General features: G+C 40.3%; 2 protein-coding genes across 4 annotated transcripts in view; one reads left to right on the forward strand and one right to left on the reverse strand.

Moving 5' to 3' along the window:
- FUOM (fucose mutarotase) overlaps positions 1-1,384 on the forward strand; it is a 43,571-nt gene extending 42,187 nt beyond the window's left edge. The window contains exon 6 of the mRNA XM_089680029.1: positions 1,236-1,384. Within this exon, the coding sequence (XP_089536155.1) occupies positions 1,236-1,302 (67 nt within the window). The 3' untranslated portion in view covers positions 1,303-1,384. The remainder of the gene's footprint in view (positions 1-1,235) is intronic.
- Positions 1,385-5,099: 3,715 nt separating this feature from the next.
- Positions 5,100-24,249, reverse strand: LOC149460158 (uncharacterized). 3 transcript variants are annotated; one of them, XM_089680065.1, is made up of 5 exons: positions 24,164-24,249; positions 14,998-15,061; positions 14,671-14,717; positions 9,812-9,891; positions 5,100-5,383 (listed from the first exon to the last, which is right to left on the reverse strand). In XM_089680065.1, exons 1-5 carry the CDS (start codon positions 24,169-24,171, stop codon positions 5,235-5,237), a joined length of 348 nt encoding a protein of 115 aa, XP_089536191.1. In that variant the 5' UTR covers positions 24,172-24,249; the 3' UTR covers positions 5,100-5,234. The 3 variants fall into 3 exon arrangements, with proteins under 3 accessions (XP_089536191.1, XP_089536192.1, XP_089536193.1); XM_089680066.1 differs by lacking the exon at positions 24,164-24,249 and adding an exon at positions 23,218-23,298; XM_089680067.1 differs by lacking the exon at positions 24,164-24,249 and adding an exon at positions 16,680-16,773.
- Between the last annotated feature and the right edge of the window lie 1,054 nt (positions 24,250-25,303).

Genomic DNA, 25,303 nt, shown 5'->3' on the forward strand with positions numbered 1-25,303 from the left:
CCAGGCCACAGTAAGAAGGAGAGCAGAGTGAACGTGTCTGCGCTCCTTTCTCCTCTCCACCTGCCGGCACCCGCCATGTTGGTCCCGAGCCCGCAGATGGTCAAGGGGAGCCTGGATCACAGCCACTGGATTGTGTATAAAACCCCCACTGACAGACCTGGTTGCGAAAGGCTTAAAGTTTCTGAAGAACAGTGAACTGGCCTTAGTTTAAAATGTTTGAGAACCTGTCCCAGTCTATCTTTTAAAACTTGGGTTCATCTGAACACCTTTATTTAATACAGGTACCTGTATAGCGCCGTCAATTTACACAACACTTTACATATTACATTGACTCCTAAAATAACTCCTTAACTCCCCTTTATTTGACCCTCAACATACTGGCTAATGGATTAACACCTCAAAACTATATCCTTACCATATGGGCACAGAAAGTATTAGGCTTCACTCGCATGGGCTTATAGTTACAGTGCGAATGGCAGTGACAAGAATCTACTGCTTGCTGCAGCTGGGATTGACAGTCATGTCTGGGTAGCTGTGGCTGTCAAGCCCGTAAACCGCAGTGAGAATCTGTCAGTGGCAACAGCTATTCATGACTGTTTGCACAGCCAGTGATTACCTGCGGTGATTGCGGTCAGAGACAACTGTCAAATCCAGGCGCGGAAATTGGTAGATTTTTGCCACTGTCATTTGCACTATGGCAAAACGTCTGTGCAAATACAGCCTAAGTATGGAACAAAAATCATCTTGATCTTAGTACTGATACTAATTTCCTTACATTTTTCTAGAAAGTAGTGACCCACAAAGTTTTGTTCCATTTGATAAGCATCACTCTTTGTTTTCTAATTTATGTGCTCAGTGGGGGGTCATTTGCTGAAATTTTTGCACATGGGATCTGGTGCATCTGTGTTAAGTAAACCAATCAGATTCTAACGTCAATTCAACTTTGACAATAAAACCTAAAATTGTTTTACTAAGCACAGCTGCACCAGATTCTATGTGCTCCAATTTTAGTGAATCCCCCCCTATTATGCCCTCAGATGATCCTTCGCCATCTTTATCTGTTGGTACTGATCGTTGTCAGATCCAGAGACTGTAAACTTGTCTATGGGCACCTAATCGTGCCAAATGTCACTGAACTGAATACAAATTGTGTGCACTGCTTCTGTTTGTATTTATTTATAGTCTTTTCTAGACTCTGTTTTTATCTTACATTCCAATTCTTTTGTCTGTTGCAGAGAAACTGCTCTGTATGGAAACCTGATCTTAAAGAAAGGTGTTCTAAGCCCCAGTGATCTGGTTTGATGATCCTCACAGATAACCTTGTTTGTTTGTTTGAAACATCTGTATTTGGAACCTTGTTTAAATATATTTCTATAAATATGAAGCTATGTTTTTTTGTGTTTTTATTTGCTGTTGTTTATGTCTTGTAGATCAATACATGGGCTCTTTCAATATCACTATTAAGCGCTTGACGACTGCCCCAAAGCAGATGTACTGCTATAGGGCAGCCGTGCAAAATCATGTATATTTACGTGATTTTGCATTTCCGGGTAGGGGCGTGCACGCCTGAGGATGCCAATCCCCGGGTCCCGGCCAGCGATTCCCAGCCAGGACTCAGTGATTGTTGGGAAAGCTGAGAGGGGAGAGATCTGTGTGTAAACAACACAGATCTCTCTCCTGTCAGTATGGACGTGCTGCTTTCTATCTCTCTGCACAGTAGAGAGATAGAAAGCAGTAGGTCTGCTTAGTAAAACTACACACAGTACACGATAAAATCACTCCCTAACACACAGCCCTTTGATTGCCCCAGATCGCCCCAGGTTAACCCCTTACTGCTCAGTGTCAATACAGTGTCAGTGCTTTTTATTAGAGCTGATCACTGTATGAGATGCATTGGAGATGTCAGTGGCAGTTAGTTCCCACCCAAAAAAAAGACCCTAAAAATTCCACTATATTTACCACCATTTGTAGACGCTATAACTTTCACGTAAACCAATTAATATACATGTATTGGGATTTTTTTTAGCAAACACATATAGCAGAATACATTGGCCTAAATTTATGAAGAAATTATTTTTTTATTGATAAAATGTATATGGTAAAATATTGTTTGGGTTTTTTTTTTTTTTTTTTTCAAAATTGTCAGTCCTTCTTTTGTTTATAGCGCAAAAAATAAAAAGCGCAGAGGTGATCAAATACCACCAAAAGAAAACTTTGTGGGAAAAAAATTACATGAATTTTATTTATGTACTGCATTGCATGACCGCGCAAATGTCAGTTAAAGTAACACAGCGCTGTATTGCAAAAAATGGGTCAGGAAGGGGAGTAAATCTTCTGGAGGGCAAGTGTTTAAAATGGTTGTAAACCCTTACATATACCCAGTGATGTGATTAGCCTCAGGTAATACACAAAGATGAAACCAATCCTTCTACATAAGTTGTACCTGTTTGTCTATAGACTTCTCTACATCATTTCAAAGTGCTGAATTTTAATGCTTGTCTGAGAGGCCAGTAAAATGGGGGTGGTGAGCTGAAGTTACTCTGCAGAGCTCATTGGGAGCTGATTGGAGGGAAGAGACCCCCCCCCCCCCATTTCCTCCACACGGCTCACAGGAATAGAGCTGAGGCTGTAAATCTGTTGGAGGTCCCTCCCCTGTCATCATTTTTCTCTTGGTGTCAGGAAAACTTGTCAGAAGTGATTTTGATTTATTCTGATAGTAGTGGAATGAAGCAGCAGACAGAAATTACACTTAAGGGGTTATTTACTCAAGGTGCATGGTACAAAATCTGGTGCAGTTCTGCATAGAAACCGATCAACTTCCAAGTTTTATTGTCAAAGCTTAATTGAACAAGCTGAAATTAGAAGCCGATTGCCTGCCATGCACACCTGCACCAGATTTTGCCCAATCCAACTTTAGTAAATCTACCTATTAGTGCTCTTGACTGAGACAAGCTCACGCTATAGAGGGATATGCTTTGTTCATATTTCATGTCTGAAGTTTGCAACCGCTTTAACCAATCAGAATCAATCTTGGACTGGTTTTGCTTTTGTAAAGTGAAGTTACATAGTTGCATAGTTAGTCTGGCTGAAAAAAGACAAAAGTCCATCCAGTTCAACCATTAAAAAAAGGAAACAGTTATAATCCTATACCCACAGTTGTTGCTAGTTTGTTGCTATGGGTTACTGCACTTTGCTGAGTGCACTATTATTTGATTTGGGTAGTAGTAATGACATCATTATTTTTAGTCTCTTCTGAGTAGTTTGAGTGAATTTAGGATTAAACACAACATATTGCCAAAAGTATTGGGCCAGCCCTCCAAATCATTGGATTCAGGTGTTCCAATCACCTCCATGGCCACAGGTGTATAAAATCTAGCACCTAGGAATGCAGACTGCTTCTACAAACATGAGTGAAAGAATGGGTCACTCTGAGGCGCTCAGTGAATTAAAGTGTGGTACTGTGATAGGTTGCCACCTGTGCAATAAGTCCATCAGTGACATTTCCTTTCTACTAAATATTCCACAGTCAGCTGTTAGTGGTATTATAACAAAGTGCTGAAGCGCACAGTGCGCAGAAGTCACCAACTGTGTGCAGAGCTAAAGACCTCCGAACTTCATGTGGCTTTCAAATTAGCACCACAACCGTGCATAGAGGGCTTCATGGAATGGGTTTCCATGGCCAAGCAGCTGTATCCAAGCCTTACATCACCAAGTGCAATGCAAAGCGTCGGATGCAGTGGTGTAAAGAACGCTGCCACTGGACTCTAGAGCAGTGGAGACGTGTTCTCTGGAGTGATGAATGCCGCTTCTTTGTCTGGCAATCAGATGGATGTGTCTGGGTTTGGCGGTTGTCAGGAGAACGGTACTTACCTGACTGCATTGTGTAAAGTTTTGTAGAGGAGGGGATTATGGTGTGGGGTTGTTTTTCAGGGGTTGAGCTTGGTCCCTTAGTTCCAGTGAACGGAACTCTTAATGCGCCAGCATACCAAGACATTTTGGACATTTTCATGCTCCCAACTTTGTAGGAACAGTTTGGGGATGGCCCCTTCCTGTTCCAACACGACTGCGCACCAGTGCACAAAGCAAGGCCCATAAAGACATGGATTAGTGAGTTTGGGGTGAAGGAACGTGACTGGCCTGCACAGAGTCCTGACCTCAACCCATTAGAACACCTTTGGGATAAATTAGAGCGGAGACTGTGAGCCAGGCCTTTTTGTCTGACATCAGTGTCTGACTTCACAAATGTACTTCTGGAAGAATGGTCAAACATTCCCATAGACACACTCCTAAACCTTATGAACAGCCTTCCCAGAAGAGTTGAAGCTGTTATATCTGCAAAGGGTGGGCCAACTCAATATTGACCCTATGGACTAAGACTGGGATACCATTAAAGTTCATGTGTGTGTAAAGGTTGGTGTCCCAATACTTTTGACAATATAGTGTATATCCTCATCTGTAGGCATAATCACAACATTTTAGTATATTCTATATATTGGCTATACATTTTTGCTGCAGTGTTTATCATGTTGTATGTCATACATATACATTCATGGTATATTTTTATATATACTTCAAATGTATTGTTTAAATCAGTGCAGCCTGTGTTGCTGTATGTGGGTTAACATCCTGCTAGCTATTATGTAAGATGAAAACATGTGGGTATGCATCCAGACACTAGACATTAGGCCAGCCAATGACAAGCGTTCCTTCCCAGTGAGCCGGTGTGTTCAGGTCAGTATTGGCTGGATACGCTGTCACTCAGAAGAAATCTGTTGCCATAGCAACCCTTTTCACCTTACTTCAAAGGTATCAGACTAGAAGCACCATGGGATGGGATGCAGATTATCCCAATGGGAGCAGTAACTACTTTATTGCGGCACTTGCCTGCAGTGCATGAAAAATACCGAAAGCTCAGAACAAAATTGTATGAAGTAGATGCAGTGTTCGAATGCTTAAAGCATGTGGAAATAAATATGGTGTATTTTATGTAGACATTGAAGAAAATATACATTTAGCAGAAGGTGCTTGCTTTATTCTGCTGTTGGCTAAATCACTAAAGCAGGTTTTTTAGAGAAATATAATGTGTCCCAGAAAACAGATTAACCAGCTAATAGTTTTATTTCATTATGAATATCTCATTCTGATATTTTGTGCAGATTAACATATGCAAAACATATGGATAATTATATCTCGGTGTAATATTGAGACATTTTGCAGGTAAAGCACATGTCTGTTCATGGCTTTCTCCTGCCGTGGTGCAGATGATCACGATCTTCTTCAGGACCATCAAGGATTTTACGAGCATTCATTCTCAAGGGTTCTCTTTGAAAGTTTTGCTGGAACCTCCGATGGGAATGATGCAGGTGATCTCTGTCCTCTTCAGCTGTAAGAATTGATACACAGTAATATCATTTATTGTTGTATTGTTTTTCAAAATAAAACCGCATGAAACTAAAGATTTTTACATCTTACTGCCAATGAAGGGTTTTTATACTGGCCTTACACAACTATTTGCAGGCAATTGCAACAACACTCAACCAATTCTGAATAGCAAAAATAATCAAATGGGTCAAGACACCCTAAAAAAACAGAAACCAGCCATCTGAGGTAGGTTGTCTTTGTGCAATTTATTCTTTTTTATGGTTAAAGATTGGTTGTAAATGCTTGCAGTGTTTATGGCCAGCAGAAATCCCCAGTACAAAAAGTTAAAGTTGTATTAAACCCAAAAGCAAACATTTTATTATATTGCAGCTTACCAATTCTTAGATGTGATGGCTGCAATAGTTTCCTTTTTTAAGCTTTCTTCTATTTTCATCTGGTGATTCAGTCAGCAATTCTGTTGTTTATTTAAGAAGCTGAAGCTCTCCAGCAGAATGCATCAGTTTACATGAATTAAACCATCCATTTACCACTGGCAGGGGTGATTAAAATGGTCAGCTTTTATTTAAAACCTTTATCCCAAAAGTGAAAAAAACGTTTGCTTTAACTGATTATAAAGTGTGAGCAAATTGGATTCTATTTGTAGGCAAATCTACTACTACATTTAAAATTCCCTTCCCCAGACTGAAATTACTGCTGTGTGCTGTACTCATTCCTCTAGAGTTCTCTAATAATACAGGAGGTGTGTTACGGGCCAGATCACCAAGTGAAAACAGAGGGGAAAAGGCCAAAGAAAGCTAATGCAGCCACCACATCTAATGATTGGTTAGCAGCAAAATAATACAGTTTTGGTTTTGATTTTAATCTCAATACTGCACTATAGCCGAAAGACAACCACAGATACCCTTCCAGAAAGCGCCTCATGCATGCCCCTGGGGTGTGCATTGGGCATGCTCTGTGTCCTTTGGAGACAGCAGATCATTGTAAAGGACCAATCACAGTGGCCCTTTACCATATGCTCAGCTGTGTCCAATCATAGCTGATCACATGTAAACATATTGCTGAGCAGTGTAAACAGAGTGCCAATCAGTGTCCATCAGTGAAGCCTAATCTGTACCCATCAGTGCAGCTTTATCAGCGCACATTTAGTGAAGAAGAAAAATTACTTATTTGCAAAATGTTTATAACCGATAATAAGAAAAAGGTTTTTCAAAATTTTCTGAATTTTTTCATTTGTTTAGCAAAAATAAAAAACCCAGTGGTAAATACTACCAAAAGAAAGCTCTGTCAAAAAAAAAAGTCATATGGGTACAGTGTTGCATGACAGCGCAATTGTCATTCAAAGTGTGACAGCCTGAAAGCTGAAAATTGGCCTGGGCAGGAAGGGGGTGAACGTGCCAATTATTGAAGTGGTTAATACTGCTTTTAAGGTCCAACTCCAGATGTGGTTTTTGTTTTGTTTTAAGCTTTGGACAGAGCATTAAAGGTATAGACTCTGTGAGCAGATTTTATTATATTTATTTCTGTCTGTGTCCTCCTGCCCCAATAACAGTGCCACACCTCATTTCTTGTCCTGTTGTCCGGGGGACAGGAAGTGAGGTGAAGTCTCCCCAGTTAAATCAAGGACAGCTAATAAAAATTTGACATTTATTTTTTCAAAGTTTATCCAAAAACATGAAAAAAAAATTGCTGCAGTTAACACACACACAAACACACTACACACATATACACATTACACACATATATTATTAGTGAGGGAAAGACCAATTGTAGAACATGTAATTGGCACCATAACCTTTGGATATATTGATTACATTATTGCACAGCATTATAGCTATGTAAAATGTAAGCAATCCAACATTTAAAAAGGAAGATGTTTTGCCACCAGCTACTCCGTGAAATTATATAGCTGTCCATTTCTCTGGAGCAGCAGTTTTTTGCTTCCCGAAATGAATAGTAGAGTCTGCTGACATCCCGTCTGAGCAGTTCGCTGAGCATTTTCCAAAGATGCAGTGTTGGCAATGTGTTTGGGCAAGCTCTTGGGAATCAAGGCTGCAGCATTGTTTTGCTGGGTAAGAAATGAATGTGGTATGGGACAGAGATGAATGGGAGAATTCTGTAGTCTAGATGTGTACTTGACATGTGCCAAATAAACAATATAGTGTGAGGTAAAGAGAATTTGCAACATGTTTTTCAGGCAGTGGAAAATTTTATTTTTTTAATTATTTTTTATTACAGGTATTTATATAGCGCTGTCAATTTACACAGTGCTTTACATATATATTGTACATTCACATCGGTCCGTAACCCTCAAGGGGTGTACAATCTAAGGTCCCTAACGTACATTCATACATACACATACTAGGGTCAATTTAGACAGGATCCAATTAACCTACCAGTATGTCTTTGAAGTGTAGGAGGAAACCGGAGTACCCAGAGGAAACCCATGCAGGCACAGGGAGAGCATGGAAACTCCAGGCAGGTGGTGGCGTGCTTGGGATTTGAACCAACAACCCTAGTGCTGCCAGGTGGAAGTGCTAACCATTTAACCACTGTGCTGCCCCACAGCATATTGTGATATGTTGCAGGAATGTCACAGCTCAAGCACCCGGAAAAATTAACATCCATGCTACAATGTATTGCAGATTCTCACAGCAGATCTCCACCAGGTCTGATCTGCACATTGGGCGAACTCGCTCTGATGAGCTTTTGTACAGACACTTACTAGAGGGTGACTGAGCCGGGGAATGCTGTTTGCAAAGTTATGTAACTCGTAACAACCAAGTGGAATTATAATTTTAACTGATATGATCATGGAGAGCTGAAACCCGATTTCATACAAATTGCTGCACAGTACATAATTGCACATCCACTGCCATATTAAAGATAAAAATAAATAAGACTTCTCTTTTGTCTTGCACTTGTAAGCACATCTAGAGCATCCTTTTTTTTTTTTTTTTTTTTTTTTTTTTTTTTTTACACAATGATTACAGAAAAGCCAGCTGAAAAAGTTAAGAAGCTGTTTTAAAACAACTCCCACCCCCTTCCCCTACACAGCAATGGTTGGTAGCTCATGTTGTCTTGGAGCAACGAATAAGGTAAAATACCATATTTCTCCACCCTCAACACACAGGGTGGGCATAGTTGCGCTGTCTTAAGCCTAGCCTTAAGCCTAAGCACCTTAAGCCTAGTACACATAATCAGGAAAAAAAAAATACTACTTTCAAAGCAATTGTATGATAATCTGATCAGTAGTAGAGTTTTGGTTTGAAATTATTCGAAGGGACAAGCACAAAAAATGTTCTCATATGATACCAGATTGTCCGATTTTTGTTTAATTAGTACAGTTTTTGTCTGAAAATACAATACAATACAGTGCAAGAATATTCATAATTTAAGTAACCTCTTCACTTTCAATATGAGGCTAGTATGCAAAAAAAAAAAACCCCAGCCGATCATTCGTCCGATATTCTCATCATCTGTACGGGGCTTTAGTTCTGTTAACCAAACAAGAGGTAATGATGCTCCTACCCCAAAATCTCACATAGATAGGATGAGATCCAGACACCTGTGCCCAGACTCACGTGGTACTTCCCATCCGTTAATCCAGTGAAGGAGTAAGAGTCCCACAGCAATGCATCAAGACATAAAAAGGAATCAATTCCTTGTAAAAGATTAGTTCTATTAACCCCTGCAGCACCGGAATACTATGGTGACAGTGGGGGTGGTTGTAGATGGAGGAGGATTTCTACTAATTGAAGAGGAATCGGCACAAGGGACATATCCTAGTGATTGTAAGTAATGTCCCTTGTGCTGATTTTTCTGTTTTTTTATTTTATTTTAGATACACTTAAGCCTGCCATAGACTGTTAGAATCTTGGCTGGTTCAGCAGGGATCGGCTGAGATTCGAACCATGTATGGGCAGGCTGATTGTACCCAAGTTAAACAACTTGAGTAGAACCAGTCTGTCAAATTTTTCATGTGATTATTGCCAGCAGCTATAGCCCCTAGCAATAATCACTGTGTGTTCTCCCAGCCAAGATGGTTCCCCTGCCCCCCACCAACCAGGAGAACATAGTAGCTCCCCCGGAGGTATTCCACAATCAACACTGACTGTGTTGATGGGGGAATCCAGCTATTTTCTTTCCTGCAACCCATGGTTGCAGGAAAGAAAATCACACCATCTATGGCTGTTTTTAGGCTTTATACCAAGACAATTTATCTGTTTTATCTAATCAGCATTTGTCTAACTTTATAAGCAAGGGCGAAGATATGGGGCATATAAAGAATGTTGTATTTGTCAACAAAGCTATATAATTTAATCCATGCAACACAGTGGTGGGCCAAAGACTAATTATCTAATCCTTTCAATATATGTTTTTAGCCGTAAAATACGATTCCTCATTTGTAATCTGTTTACAGGATTTTTACCTTGGTGTATTATGGATGATTCCATGGCCACAGCAAAATCATCTTTTACTGGAGGTTCAATGGCCAACAAGCCCAGCTCACTGCAAATAGAGAAGATTCTTCAAGACCAGGTGTATTCATAGATGAAAATACAATGCTTGAAAGCAAATTACTTTTTCAAATGTTAAGCTCTTTTTTTTAGCCCCAAACCTCCATATTCCCAATGTAGAGCAACAAAGCCAAAATAAGTTTAAAATGCTTATCTCCTGTGGCAAATTCATTTAGGCTTTACATTTTTATGAAATGACCACATTCCTCTGATTTTGCAGTGATCTCCAACAGCAAGAAGCAGGGTTTTACTCCTGGAAACGATGACATAAGAATGCCACAGCTGCCTTGTAAGAACAACAAGCGGGTGCTACCAATGACTGGTCTTCATTTTCAGAAACATTATTTGGGGCAGCCTTTAGGCTGTGTTTTGCACAACACAACAAGCTATGCAAATAATCAATAAGGTAGTTTGTTTAAATGACACCATTCATTTTACATATTTTAGGTGACTTACTATCCAGAAAACCTTGCCTAAAGGGCTTCATATTTACAATCATACCTTACATTGGTCAAAACAACATATATTTCTATAATTTCTAATGATGGAAAATAGTTTCTGAAATTGGGAAGCCTGCTGATGAGCATTAGCTAATCTTCCGTCTAGGAACCTAAATTATTTTGTTTGTCCCTGCTCTACTTGAAGGTAAATGGAGGTCAGTAAGAACCATGTTGTATGTGTGAGCCTGCCCTAAATATTGCATACTGACACTAAGAATAGGAATTAAAGCAATGTTATAAGATTGTGTGAAAGGGTTTGTGGTGCCGCTCCAAGCTAGAGAACAAGAGGAGATCATCCCACTGGTATAGGAAGAGGGAGCAGCATCTGTGAATGATTCCAGTGACCTCTATATAGTGGAGAAATGGATCCAAACTCAAACCAGTCCAGGGAGATCAGTGTGTAGGATGGCCCCAGCCACCCACCGCTGGCCAGGGTGAGATGTGTCAGAGTCATGGCCGGAGCGGCGGTTGAGGCCATTCTACACACCTGACTCCCTGGGCTGGTTTGTACAGCATCCATTTCTCCTTTACATAAATGTTATAAGATCACTTTAGATTTTAACATTGTGGACATAGGAAAGTTAACAAAGCGATAGTCTTACAAGTTCTTATTTTTGGAATACCCTGTTGGTGGGATGTCTGCCCTTGAGTTCTTGGGTTTATATACCATTTGTGGCCATCATGATGGGTTTCCCTCTTACTGTTGTATTCTTAGTTTTTTGTAGATTGTAATAGCAAATGTTGAAACATGCAAGGGTGGGTGGTAACACTCAAGTGTGGAGCTAGGGCAGGAAGATCTTACTTTTTGATAATTGAGAACATAGAATAAACAATATTATCATGATGTCACCTGTAATTCAAGTACACTTTAGTGCCGGTTCACACTGATGTGGTGCGGGATTCACAGCAATTCCTGTGCATTTCCCGCACTGCATCACAATCAATTCTGTTAATGCGAACCTCTATGGGTGTTGATGTTAAGTTATTGACACCCCAAAAATTGTTCGCAATTGGCTGATTCCAGTGTGAAAAAAAAATGGGTCCTTCACCCTTCCTGTGGGTGTGTTGTGCAATTTCAAGCATACTAAATGAGGGCCGTTTCAAACTGATGCGGTGTGGGAAACCCCATGCAATTTGGACAAGAATTGCACCGCATTCCTGTTCAAATTATATGCAATTCCTTTGCAGCATGATTTGAGCCTTTCATTTTGTATGGCTCAAATCACGTACTGCACCCGCAGGAAAGGCACAGGACCCTTTTTTTTTCCTGCACTGGAATCGGATCAGATTCAGTTCAGCCAATTGTACTGCATTTGTGAATCATTTTTGGGTTGTCATTAACTTTTTATTTTTTTTATTCCTTTGTTCATTCAGTTCTGTTCCAAACTCCTTTTCCCATTTTTCCAAGAACCCTGGAGGATCCGCTCCCTCCATATCTATCAGGATCTTATATATCCTGGAGGTGAACCTCCTCATTAGATGTTTTACAGGTCTATTCCCCTACTGATATCTTTCTTTTGATACCCTTTTAAATATCTTCCTCAACTCCTGTTCTGTAAGATCTTTTAGTTATTCTCTTTTATGGATTATCTTCTGATATATATCCATGTCTCCCTTATTTTTTTTATGTAACTGTTCTAACTTATATAGCTCCTCCATCACCCTCTTTATTTTTTCCCCCCATTCTTTTTTTTTTTTGGCTCTTATTGCTATCAATATACCCGATATATGCCTTATGAGCCTCCTGCACTGTGGCTGTGGAGACCTCCTTGGTCTCATTAAACTAAAAAAATAGCTCGATTTCCTGTCTAATCTTTTTCTCTATTTCAGGATCTTGTATAAGCATCTCATTTACTCTCCAAGTAGTTGTTTTGTCCTGCTCCACTTCAACCCAAAGTCTCATTGTGACAGGAGCGTGATCAAAGATAGACATGACCTCTATATTGGTGCTAACCAGCAACTCCAGTTGTCTATGCTTGATTAATATATAATCCAGTCTTGAGTACGTTCCGTGTACTGGACAGAAGAAGGTATAGTCTCTTTCTCTTGGATCTTTTACTCTCCAAGAGTCGGTCAGTTGACCTGATGTAATAATTTCTTCAATTATTTAAATTTCCTACCAGGGGCGGACTGACAACTCATAGGGCCCCCGGGCAATAGGAGATCATGGGGCCCCTGTGTCCTTGCCCAAACTCAAAAAAGCCTATGAAAAAGGTACCAAGTGCATCTCATGGGGCCCCCTACTGACCCCGGGCCCTCTGGAAGTGCCCGAGTTTCCAAATGGTCAGTCCGCCCGTGTTTCCTACCACCCTCTCTCGATGTACCAGATGACGCATCCAAATTCGGATCCAGACACATTAAAATCTCCTGCCACAACCAGATTATATTCAGAGATTTTTCTTAACACACTCTCCGAGAATGTTACTGGATTTTTATTCAGACAGTAGATGTTAACTAATGTATATTCAGTTCCCTGTAGTCTTCCCTTAAAGAATAAAAGCCGACCCTCTGTGTCCTCCAGTCTCCCCTCCTGGGTGAAGCGAACATTTTTTGCTACCCCTTTAGCCCTTTTGACTGGGGAATTAGCATAATACCATGTTGGATAGTAATTTGAATATAACTTCACAATTGCATCATAAGTTACATGTTTCTCTTGTAGAAACACTACATCTATGGAATGTTGGTATATTTTTCTGAGTATCTTATGTCTTTTTATCGGGGAGTTTAATCCTTTTACGTTTATAAGTCATGAACTTAATCGAGCCCATTTCTGATGTTGTTTTTCTATCTTGTCCACTTGCCCGACACAGGGACACAGATATAAACAACTTAAGACATAGACCCCCCCTCCCCCTACAACCTCCCCCCCGCCTCTTTGTCTCTCTCCCCCCCAACAACCCCACTAACCCCCCCCCATCATCACACCTAGGCCCAAGTTCCCCCCACTCTCCGATTTGTAACACCCACAGCAGTTTTCAGTACAGGAAAAAAAAGCCGGTAATCACATTTAAAAAGCAGCACTGACATATAGGCAGCCAGTCTCTGTATACACTGCTCCTCTCCTGCCTTTCTCCACTGCCCCCCTCACATCTGCAGTACACACAGTCCCCCATATCAGCACCTGTAGCGGCTAAATTTTTCCTATCAGCATAATGCCAATAGGGCTATTTTTGGCTGATGTTTCGGCGGCTGAAATTTCTGTGCATCCCTAATGATGATACTTCTTGAGGGTTGTATGGAATGGTACATTGTTCTGTAAAATGTTTTGGGACTATAGAAGGTGCCAAGGATACATCATGGAGGGCTGTTATTTTCATTCCTTTTGAGAGGTTCTCAGCCCTAGCTGAGAGATTTCAGGGAAATAACAACAAGAGGGGAAATTGGTTAGCAGTTTCCCCTGTGTTTCTGTAGTTTGTTATGGGTTCCTGGAGTCTGGAGACTTTAAGAGTTAATGGGTGGGATGCGTCTTCAACTTCCCACCCTCAGGAGCCGAAGGGTAATGGCCTCATCTGGGAGGAGAGGTCTGTTAAGGGTGTAGCCCTCACCTAGGAGAGAGGCTGTGTGGGAAGACACATGGCTGAAAAATAGATCTTCTCCTAAACTGCTGAGCCATTTTGCTGGAGTTGCTATGCACTGTGAGAAAGGCGAGGACACAGCCCTGGAGTGACAGTTCCATGGAATGACATATTGGCGGTAAGCCCTGAAGATTATTTTGGGTTCAGGACTGCTCCAGACTTGTGTTTGAGCCCCTGTAGAGGCTGAAGGACTATTACCCCTTTGTTGGGCAGTTTTATTTCCTTTTGCTGCAAGAAAGCTGTTTTAGTTATCATTATATGGAAAAATAAAGACGGACTTTGATTTTACATGGCACCAGTGTGAGCGTAATCCCCCAGAATATCACATGACATATAAAATGTTTGGTTCCTAAGTTAGGACCTGGCTTTTATCAATTTGATCAATATAGTAACTCAAGCAATTGTAGACCCTTATTTAGTAAGGTAGCCAGTGGCCAACAATCAGCAATTTTCTTTTGCATTGCTTTAATTAATAAGATCTACATATATGTATACAGTGTATAATGATATTTGCAATAATGACCCAGCCTTCAATATTCCCGGGTTCATTGTACTGTTGCTGAAGTGACTTTTGGATTGTTAGGCCACACAGCATATTTTTATCTAACAAAACTTTCTTAAAAAATCAATATGTTATAGGGTATATAATATGCAGGGACTTTCTCAGGTGTTATTCAGGGTTAATATGTCACTTACATATCGCGCTTCATTGCTCTTTGCCTCTCTTCCTCTTCTGTCAGAGCCTAGAATGGAAGAACGTTACTTTTACGGTTGATTTGCTGCTAATTAACTAAATTTTGTCCAGTGTGCTGTTAAGATTTTGCATTATATTTTTCCACTAGGTTACCAAGGATTAATTTGTTTTGATGCCTTTGTGGTGATGGACTAGCCTGAGCTGAGCTTATTAAGAGTTTAAAATTAACAATGAACAATTAAACATATAGTAAGGATTTGATTTTAATTAAAAAAATTATTAATTAAGAAGATGAGCTCTTTATGTTTGGATAAAAAGCAAAGTCTTACCTTAGTCTTTCCTGGTGTTATTGCCATAATAATTAGAACACCAACACAGCAAATCAATGGAATCCTAAAACAGAGGTAACAAAAGTTATAACACTCATCTACATAAATTAGGGCTTTCATGTACAGTGGGTATAGAAAAGAATCACCCCCCTTAAAATAATCACATTTTGGTGCTTTTCAGCCTGAGATGAAGACAGACACAGTTTTTTGTTTTTATCCAGCTGTATTTACTCAGCGCAACTTATGACACTCAAGTGAAAGATATAATACCAATATGTAACAAAAAAAAGGAAAATTCAAAAACAGAATCATTGAGTTGGGAAAAGGAATTACCCCCTCCTAAATGACTTGTACATTCAATCAGGTGTAGCTAATCACCTTCTCAATGGCACACAAAGCCAGACTTTCAGTTGTGGTCATTTTGATTAGCTGAAAAGAGCTTTCCTGAAGCATTTCAATCCCTGGTAGTGCAAATGAAGCAAACAGTCTACTATGGGTGGCAAGGCACTGTCAAAGATTTCTGGGATAAAATTGTGGAGAGGATACAAAAACATTTCAAAGGTTTTATCAATGCCTAGAAGCACAGCAAAGTCTATTATTAAGAAGTGGGAGGTATTTGGTACAACACAGACCCTCCCTGGATCAGGACATCGTTCTAAACTGAATAAAAGAGCCAGGAGGAACTGGTTAGAGAGGCTACAAAGATGCCTACAGCAACTCTGAAGCAGTAGCAGGAATTTATGAAAAGAGTGGCCATTGTGTGCATGTGACAACAATATCACAAATTCTCCACATACGTGGCTTGTATGGGAGGGTTGCACGAAAAAAGTTGCTCCTCAATAAAGGCCACATGCAGTCATGACTTAGCTTTGCCAAAACGCATCTTGAGGATACTGAGGCCACATGGAAAAGGGTGTTATGGTCAAATGAGACTAAAATTTAATTATGTGGCCTCAACATCAAACAATATATCTGATGGAAATCCAATACAGATCACCATACAAATAACACCATTCCTACAGTAAAGCATGGGGGTGGTAATATCATGTTATGGGGGGTTGCTCTGCAGCAGGGACTGGAGCACTTGTCAGGATAGAAGGAAAAATGGATGGGCAAAATACCATCAAATTCTTGCAGAAAATCTGCTGCCCTCTGCCAGAAAGTTGTCAATGAGAAGAAGGTTTACCTTCCAACATGACAATGACCCAAAGCACACAGCAAAAATGACCACACAATGGTTGGAGGAGACAGGGAATGTCCTTGCATGGCCTAGTCAGAGTCCAGACTTAAACCCCATTGAAAATCTGTGGAATGACTTCAGTCCACCAATGGTCACCATCAAATGTAACTGAACTTGAGCTGTTCTACAAAAGAGTGGGCAAATATTGCAAAGTCTAGATGTGCAAAGGGACATATCCCAACAGACTAAAGGAATTAAAGCAAAAGGTGGTTCAACAAAATACTGACACAAGGGGGGTAATCCTTTTTCCAACTCAACATGTTGGTGTTATATCTTTCACTTGGAAGTTATAAGTTGCACTGGGTAAATACAGCTGGATGAAACAACTGTGTCTGTCTTCATTTCAGGCTGCAAAGCAACAAAATGTGATTATTTTAAAAAGGAGGGGGGGGGGGGATTCCTTTCTATACCCATTATATTTGTGGTATACCATGCCACCTACTGCTTGCAATCAACTTGTTGCCACACTAGTTCCTGAAGCTGTGAATTTCCAGGCCAGGCATTCTCATTATTTAAGGCTGCTTACTGTCTTCAAGAGAGAGCCAGAGGTTGCACAATGCAGTTACAGTGGATCTAAAAAGTCTATACACCCCTGTTAAAATGTCACGTTTCTGCAAGGTAAAAAAGTGAGACAAAGATAAATCATTTCAGAACTTTTTCCACCTTCAATGTAACCTATAAACTGTACAACTCAGTTGAAAAACAAACTTTTTTTGGAGGGGGGAGTAAACATAAAAAACTAAAATAATGTGGTTGCATAAGTGTGCACACCCTCTTATAACTGAGGATATAGCTGTGTTCAGAATTAAGCAATCACATTTAAAATCATGTTAAATCAGTGCACACCTACCATCATTTAATGTGCTTCTGATTAACCCCAAATAAAGTTCAGCTGTTCTAGTAGGTCTTTCCCTACATTTTCTTAGTCTCATCCTACAGAAAAAGCCATAGTCCACAGAGATCTCCAAAGTATCAGAGGGATCTCACTGTTAAAAGGTATCAGTCAGGAGAAGGATACAAAAGAATTTCCAAGGTATTAGATATACCATGGAACACAGTGAAGACAGTCATCATCAAGTGGAGAAAAAAATATGGTGCAACAGTGACATTACCAAGAACTGGATGTTCCTCCAAAATTGATGAAAAGACGAGAAGAAAACAGGTCTGAGAGGCTGCCAAGAGACCTACAGAACTATTAAAGGAGCTGCAAGAATATCTGGCAAGTAATGGCTGTGTGGTACATGTGATAACAATCTCCCATATACTTCATATGTCTGGGCTATGGTGTAGAGTGGCAAGACGGAAGCCTTTTCTTACGAAGAAAAACATTCAACCCTGGCTAAATTTAGCAAAAACACATCTGAAGTCTCCCAAAAGCATGTGGGAAAATGTGTTCTGGTCTGATGAAACCAAGGTTGAACTTTTTGGCCATAATTCCAAAAGATATGTTCAGCACAAAAACAACACTGCGCATCACCAAAAGAACACCACACCCACAGTGAAGCATGGTGGTGGCAGCATCATGCTTTGGGGCTGTTTTTCTTCAGCTGGAACTGGGGCCTTAGTCAAGGTAGAGGGAATTATGAACGGTTCCAAATACCAGTCAATATTGGTACAAAACCTTCAGGCTTCTGGTAGAAATCTGAACATGAAGAAGAACTTTATCTTTCAGCATGACAACGACCCAAAGCATACATCCAAATCAATAAAGGAATGGCTTCACCAGAAGATGATTAAAGTTTTGGAATGGCCCAGTCGGAGCCCAGACCTGAATCTGATCGAAATTCTATGGGGTGATCTGTAGAGGGCTGTGCACAGGAGATGCCCTTGCAATCTGACAGATTTGGAGTGTTTTTGCAAGGAAGAGTCAAGATGTGCCATGCTGATAGACTCATACCCAAAAAGACTAAGTGTTGTAATAGAAACAAAAGGTGCTTCAACAAAGTATTAGTTTAAGGGTGTGCACACTTATGCAACCATATTATTTTAGTTTTTTATTTTTACTTTAACCTAAAAGATTTCAGTCTGTTGTTCAACTGAGTTGTACAGTTTATAGGTAAGGTAAAAAGTTCTGAAATGATTTATCTTTGTCTAATTTTTTTACATCACAGAAACCTGACATTTTAACAGGGCGTGTAGACTTTTTATATCCACTGTAGAAGCTGCATTACCATACAGAAACCAGTTGGTTAAATCTGATTTCAGCAAGGGGATTACATTAAACAAGGCAAACTAAATAGACTTTCTAACATTGAAACATTGTTATTTTTAAATATAATTAGCAGCAAGCTGGTTATTTATTATTTTTTTTGCTAAAGCTGGCTCTTTGTTTTCTCTTACCCCATTACTGTTACTGATGGTGACTAAAGTCCAGTACAGACTGGGAGTTTTTTTCATTCACTGTTGGGTTGAATGAAAAAAAAAATCTGACAGATTGCCACACAAGTGATGTTGGTGTGGCAATCTCCCCTGCTGTGCTATTGTATGCTAAGAGGGGGACTCCACCCCTCACCCCCCCCCTCCAGAATGCACAGTGCCAATGGCTGGAGGCTCTGATCGGAGGATGGTTTTCTAGCATGTCCCTTCAACAAAATCCAGTCATTAGACCGGCTCCTATTGGACAGACAGCTGTACATACTGACCAAGAGAGATTTTCAGCCAGTGTGTACCCAGCTTAAACCCTTGACGCTGACTGCACGCAAATTAGCACAGAACTGGGCTTTTTTCCGTGGGGCCGCTATTTTTTCCACATGGTGCACTCCCAGCACAATGACCAGGGTGTCACTGAGAGCCCCGGGTCCTGTTCTAATGATCAGGACCCAGAACTCCTGATTCCGGGTTGCCGGATCACTGTCAGGGGCGGACTGACAACAATAGGGGATCATGGGGCCCCTGTGTCCTTGCCCAAACTTAAAAAAGCCTATGAAAAATAGGGGATCATGGGGCCCCTTATTGACCCCGGGCCCTCGGGCAGTGCCTGAGTTTCCAAATGGTCAGTCCGCCCCTCATCACTGTGATAGCCTCTGATTTGGCTATCACCGTGATCAGTCACTGTGAAGCCCGCCCCCCCTTGTTTTCTCTCTCTGAATGGAGGAGAGAGATACATTGTATCTGTGTCTGTCCTTTCAGAGAGGAAAAAAAAAAGTGTGTGTAAAAAAAATAAATAAATTAATAAAAATAATAATAAAAAAATAAACAAAAATACCTAGATCAAGGTTTGGTCTAGGTCCGTGCCAGGGTTAGTGTCTTGGTCAGGGTCAAAATCAGGGTTAAGGGTCAAGGTCAGTTTTATTTTTTTTTTGAGAGGGGAGGGGGGGGTCAGGTTTTTTTTTTAATTTGTAAATTAGTATCAGTGTCAGTGGCAGAATAAACAAAAAGAAAATGGTTTCTGGGCTGTACTAACATACACATGATATCGTGACACGTGATATCGTTGCCATCATCAGGAGAAGGAGAAATTATTTTGGGTTGTTCTTTGGTAGGTTGTGGTAGTAGCAAGAAATATACAGCTAAATTTTAAAAAAGGGTTTTTTTTTATTTACTATTTTGGGCCAGTTTCCCTTTGGTAATGAAAAAAAAAAATCAGGAGATATCCATTACCATTTACCACCAAATGAAAGCCCAATTTGTCCTGAAAAAAAACAAGGTATAATTCACCTGGATGCACAAAGTAGTTGTGATGATATATACGATTTTGCGAACGTGTCAAAGTTGCAAAATTGTGCTTAGGCGTTAAGATTTGTTTTAGGCATGAAGGGGTTAAGAGGATGAAAACAAAGCCCATGGCTGGAACAGCAGCCATACACTTGTTCTAAAGTCCAGCAGATAGCTTTCCACTTTGTAGGAGAAAATTTGAATTGTTTATAGGAGTTCACACTAGTGCCCTCCCTCCCTGCTGATTCACCAGTCATTGTGACAAAAGAACCCAGAGGTGTAATGCTCTGAGCACTTTGGTTCACAGGCTTAGCATGCCAACAGTGTCTACAGTCACTGTATATAAGGGGGGATTATAACTGACTGAATAATAACCTATTAGTTTGCTAGTGATAGCAATATAATTAGGTTTTAAAAATGAATGAAAATGAAAAATATATATAATGCAACATAGAAAAGTTTTTGACAAACCTCAAACTCGCATACACTCATACACGCAGTAGAGAATATATTGTCTGTGCACTGAAATGGTAGGTTTTTATATTCCACTGCAAATTACATTTTCAGAAGAAATTGTGAAAATATTGTCTCCCATAAAGCTTTTTGTAATTTTTTTAAGTCAGTAATGTGCATTTTATCATGTGTCAGGAATGAAAAAATTTATCTGACTGCAAAATTGTTAAAACTGATCTCCTGGTATGAAGCAAATATAGTTACAACCCACCTTCCCTACCTCCCTGCAGGAGGAGCCCTAGTAGGAATTTTTACTTTACAATAGGTGTGCAGCAAGATACCGGGTTTCCTTCTGCCATGTTACATTTTCACAGCTCCATAAAGTCTTGCAGCAGTGGTGGTTTAGAGATGAGGTCTGCAGGATACCCTATGCTATTTGCTTATGAAGTAGCATGCCTTGCAGTAATACATATTCTAAGAATACCCTGTCTAGCAAAGAACTCCTCTGTCATTGCTGGGAAACTCACTGGCAGTATCCAAGCTGCTGCACCTCTCTTCCTTCCCTCTACAGAGCAATGTCCTGCACTCATAACATTCATTGTAACATATTTGCCTGCTTCTAGTTTGCCCCTGCTGTCATTGAGTGTAAAGTGTGAAAGCAATTAAGTGAAAAAAGGAATCTGTATATGGAGTTTTTTTTCTTGGGAGAGGGCATGTGATCAGCACAGGGCCAATCAGCACTGTGCAGACAGAGGGTCAGGGGTCCTGCAGCCTCATATGGGAGAATGAAAACTCCTCCTACAAGCTTTAACCAGTGCTTGGCCAGACACTGATATAAGGCACAAGACTGCTATATACTGCTGATGAGAAAAGGTATTTAACAGTTTATATTTGTTAAAATAATTGCATTTCCATGTTGTGTGTACTGTGGGAGACCAGATATAGTGAGTGTAGTAACATTTTAATAAAGGGTTACTGTTGTCTGCTTATAATGTCATGTTGCTGGGTTCTCATGATTTTTTTTTTATCATTATTTAAACTCTGAGAACATTTAAGCAGGACCTTTTCAACCATGCCCAGCAGATGTCCTAAGGGATATTAAAAGTTAGTCACAAAAGATGAAGCCACTCCTAACACCTCTGCAAACCTCAAGTGCAGCTTACAGGTGCTCACTCCCTTGGGGTCTGATCTTTCTACACACAGTTCAGCAAAGTTCTGGAGCTTCACACCACTTCCAAAGAGTAATGTCAACTTTATTGTTCCACACAAGTACTGTACACACACTCCACCCAGGATCCTCCCTCTAACAAGTTTTCCCCTACTTTTTTGCTTGAGGTGATTGTAGCCCTATTAGTGCACTTGCGACAGAAACAATTGAGTACTGATGTGATACTTTTTTTATTTGCACTAACATACAATTTTGAGGACAAGCTTTCGGGGTATGTCCCCTTCTTCAAGGTCCAAGCAGTACTATTACAAAGTTTTAGCAGAATGTTAGAGGAGATGTGGGGGATGAGGAAAAAAAAAAAGCAGAAAGAAACAAGCCTAGGGTTAGCCTAGAGATAAGACAAAGCAAAGCAAAAGCAAACACTGGGGGGGAGAACAACACTCACAGAGGTTTTTAAGTTTTTCCTACTGAGGCTTAATCATAAAGACAGTCCTTATCAGTCCACAGATCCACATGATGAACACTTGAGCAATTAATGGTAATATTTAACATTGGTTTCAGCATTGCTACAATCCAGTAGAGAGCAGTTGTGGGTATTTGTGTCAAATCAGCGCAATGTACAATTTATTATTAAACCTTGCCATGCACAGGGAGACAAATTGTCTGACCATTCTTTAAATGATCATGAAAGCCACAAGCTCTAATCCCAACAGGAACCGTTGTTCTTATTGGGGTTTTTATTCTGAAACTGTTACTAATGATATGTAACTTGTGTCGCATAACATGCTGATATTGACTGTGTATAAAAATGCTGTGTCCTATGATGAACTTTCCACATCTGGCCTATAAAAGCTGAAAAGCATGAGGCATCTGCAACTCAGTTTGGCAGGGATGTCACTAAGAAGTCCCTTATGTTCTAATATTTCATAAAGATTAACCTTACAGAATCCATATACTGTATTTTATAACACTAAGCTAATAATAGATATACCATATTCATCTGATGCCAGCTATCAAAGTAGTCTAAATATGAATATATTTTATATCTGATTGTTTTTAAAGCTAAAAATATGGACACAGAAATGTTACACACTGTTGAAGTTTGATGTGTAAAGCTGACACCCCTTTCAAGCTTGACTGCAAATGGGGAATGTTGTTATCTTACCCCACTATGGAGCATTAAAAGTCTAAAGACTCTAGATAATTGGGTAGTGGGACTCCCAAATTGGACCTGCTGAATAGATGATGATGGCTTAAGTTCTCCCCTATTTGTACAGAGGCTGCCAGAACACAAGACCACAGTCCAAAGCACACCAACACAAGAAAATAGTTTTTTATGATTTATTGCTATAACATGAACAATGGGAGAGGGTGCAAAGTTTGGGATACTCCTCCATACTGTAAAGTTCAATAAGAGGACACTCTCTTCTGTACTACACTACTCCTTATTATACAGGATTTATGTAGATCCAACAGTTTGTGCAGCGCTTTACAAAATGAAGGCAGACATTACAGTTACAATACAATTTGGTACAAGAGGAATCAGAGGGCCCTGCTCGTTAGAGCTTACAGCCTCCTTCTAGATAGATCTTCTGCTACATAGATGATGTAGCAGAATACAGTTCCTCTTGGGAGTCTAAGGGAAGGCCAGAGGTAGGGACCCCATAAAAGAACTACTTGGCTCAGATATCCCAAAAGTACACACCTGTCGGGTGAAGTCTCAGGGTGTTGAAGATAACTTTAGGTGCAGCTCCCCTCTGCCACAGCTGGGACCTCAAAGAACAGCAACTTGATTCAGTAGAACCTATTATCAGTCTCTCCACCCACCTCTTAGGGCACTCGAATATTAAGCTAGCCATTCGACTGTCCCCTTCCTATGTTCCAGAAGCCTCTAGAAAATGTGGGTATGGAGAGGGATAGTTAAGCATACAATCCTGTGAATGGGGCTGATAGAGATTATATGCAGGAGACCCAGTTGGTGTTCTTGATGATTAGCTGTCAGCGTTCATTGCCCATTGAAAGCAATGAACACTGACAGCTCCTGCGGCTAATTGTGGCCACTACCATGTAATTGTTCATGCCCTGATCTGTATCCAGGGCCGATCATTTGCAGGTAATCACTACATGAGCAATTACATGTGAACAGCCACTATTAGCTGCGAGAGCTGTCAGCCTCCCATTACTCTCAATGGGGCTGCCTCTCACCGGGAACCTCTGCTGAGTCTCCATGTAATCGCTAATGTCTCCAATCACAGGTGTGAACTGGACCTAACCCTTTGTTGCTAAATGAAATATCATGTGTACAAATTGTATGTGACAAACAAGTGCAGGATACACTAGGTTTCCCATATAAAGTGCAAGTTATTTTAATGCAATGGAGATGCTGTAAGTGTAGTAATCATAGATAGTGACAAATTGTGATCTTGAAATACAATACAATGCAATGCTTCTGCCATAGAAACAGGGTTTGTTTCTTAATACAATTAGCAGCATATTATGCTAACCTGCACAATGTTTGTCAGTCATTTAGTATATTATAAAAAGTATTTTCTGCAACAGGGGCTTTGGCTTTTATGGATATATTTACAGATAGGAACCACTTAAATCCTATAGACTGAAAAGGTTGAAATATAGACAAAAATAATAGCTACCCCTTCATGGTTGCTCCTTTATGGGATGGTATTTCTTCTTGGCTGAAGTGAAGATATATAGCTTGTCTGAGCCAAAGTTCAAAGCCCTACCCATTAGGAGAACTTTGGTCTCATCTGATGAGATTAGTGTACATTTTTTCTTGCACTGTTTTTGTTTGGATTTTCATAATGGAAAGTAATACCACATGCATCACCTCATTACACAAAATAATAACTTTTGCTGATATTACATGTTTTATGGGATGGAAGAAGGTTTTTCATGAGTAATCGGTAATGTAGCAATACAGTCAGGAGCGGACTGACCATTTGGAAACTCGGACACTGCCCAAGGGCCCGGGGTCAGTAGGGGGCCCCATGAGATGCCCCTGGTACCTTTTTCATTCGCTTTTTTGAGTTTGGGCAAGGACACAGGGGTCCCATGATCCCCTATTGCCCGGGGGCCCGATGATTTGTCAGTCCGCCCCTGAATACAGTGTATCAGGCCAGCACATGCTATGTTAGGCTGGCATGATTAATTGGAAGTGTGTGTTTTAACCTCTACTTTACAAACAGACACAGCACTCAAAACAGTGTTTTCTTATTTGCAGAGCAGTGTTTCTCAACCTTTTTTTCACTTAAGGCATGCTTTTAAATTCTACACAATCTTGAGGCAGACTATTCTAAAATGTGAAAAAACTAAACTACTGTAATAGTTTACACAAGGCAGCACACACATAGGACACCCAACATTGGAGGTAATTTATTCTTCCAACGCTAACATACCTTTGCACACTGGTACTGGCTAGTATTCCAGTGTTTCTCTTCTCCCTCAGGTTCTCTCTTTCACTCCGCTAATGTGACCCCAGTGCTGATGGAGAGGGGCAGGGGAAGGGCAAGCAAGGATGTTGTGCAGGCACCCAATGTTCTCCTTGATGATGTCATTGGTTGTTAGGACACCAGTGGCTGAAAGATTGTAATGATTCACACTGAAAACCTGTGGCTTTGTGGAACTAAAAGGCAGGCTAGATCTACTGCATGGCTTGTATACAATTTTTTAGCACTTTTTAGGCATTTTGCCAAGGCACCCCTAAAAACACAAGAAAAAGCACCTTGGTTGAAAAAAGCTGTCATAAAGAATCCAGTAGAGCTATTTATCCACAG

The sequence above is a fragment of the Staurois parvus genome, unplaced genomic scaffold (genome assembly GCF_062004578.1).
Source record: "Staurois parvus isolate SC_StPar_1 unplaced genomic scaffold, SC_StPar_1.0 ptg000234l, whole genome shotgun sequence".
NCBI classification, from domain to species: Eukaryota; Metazoa; Chordata; class Amphibia; order Anura; family Ranidae; genus Staurois; species Staurois parvus.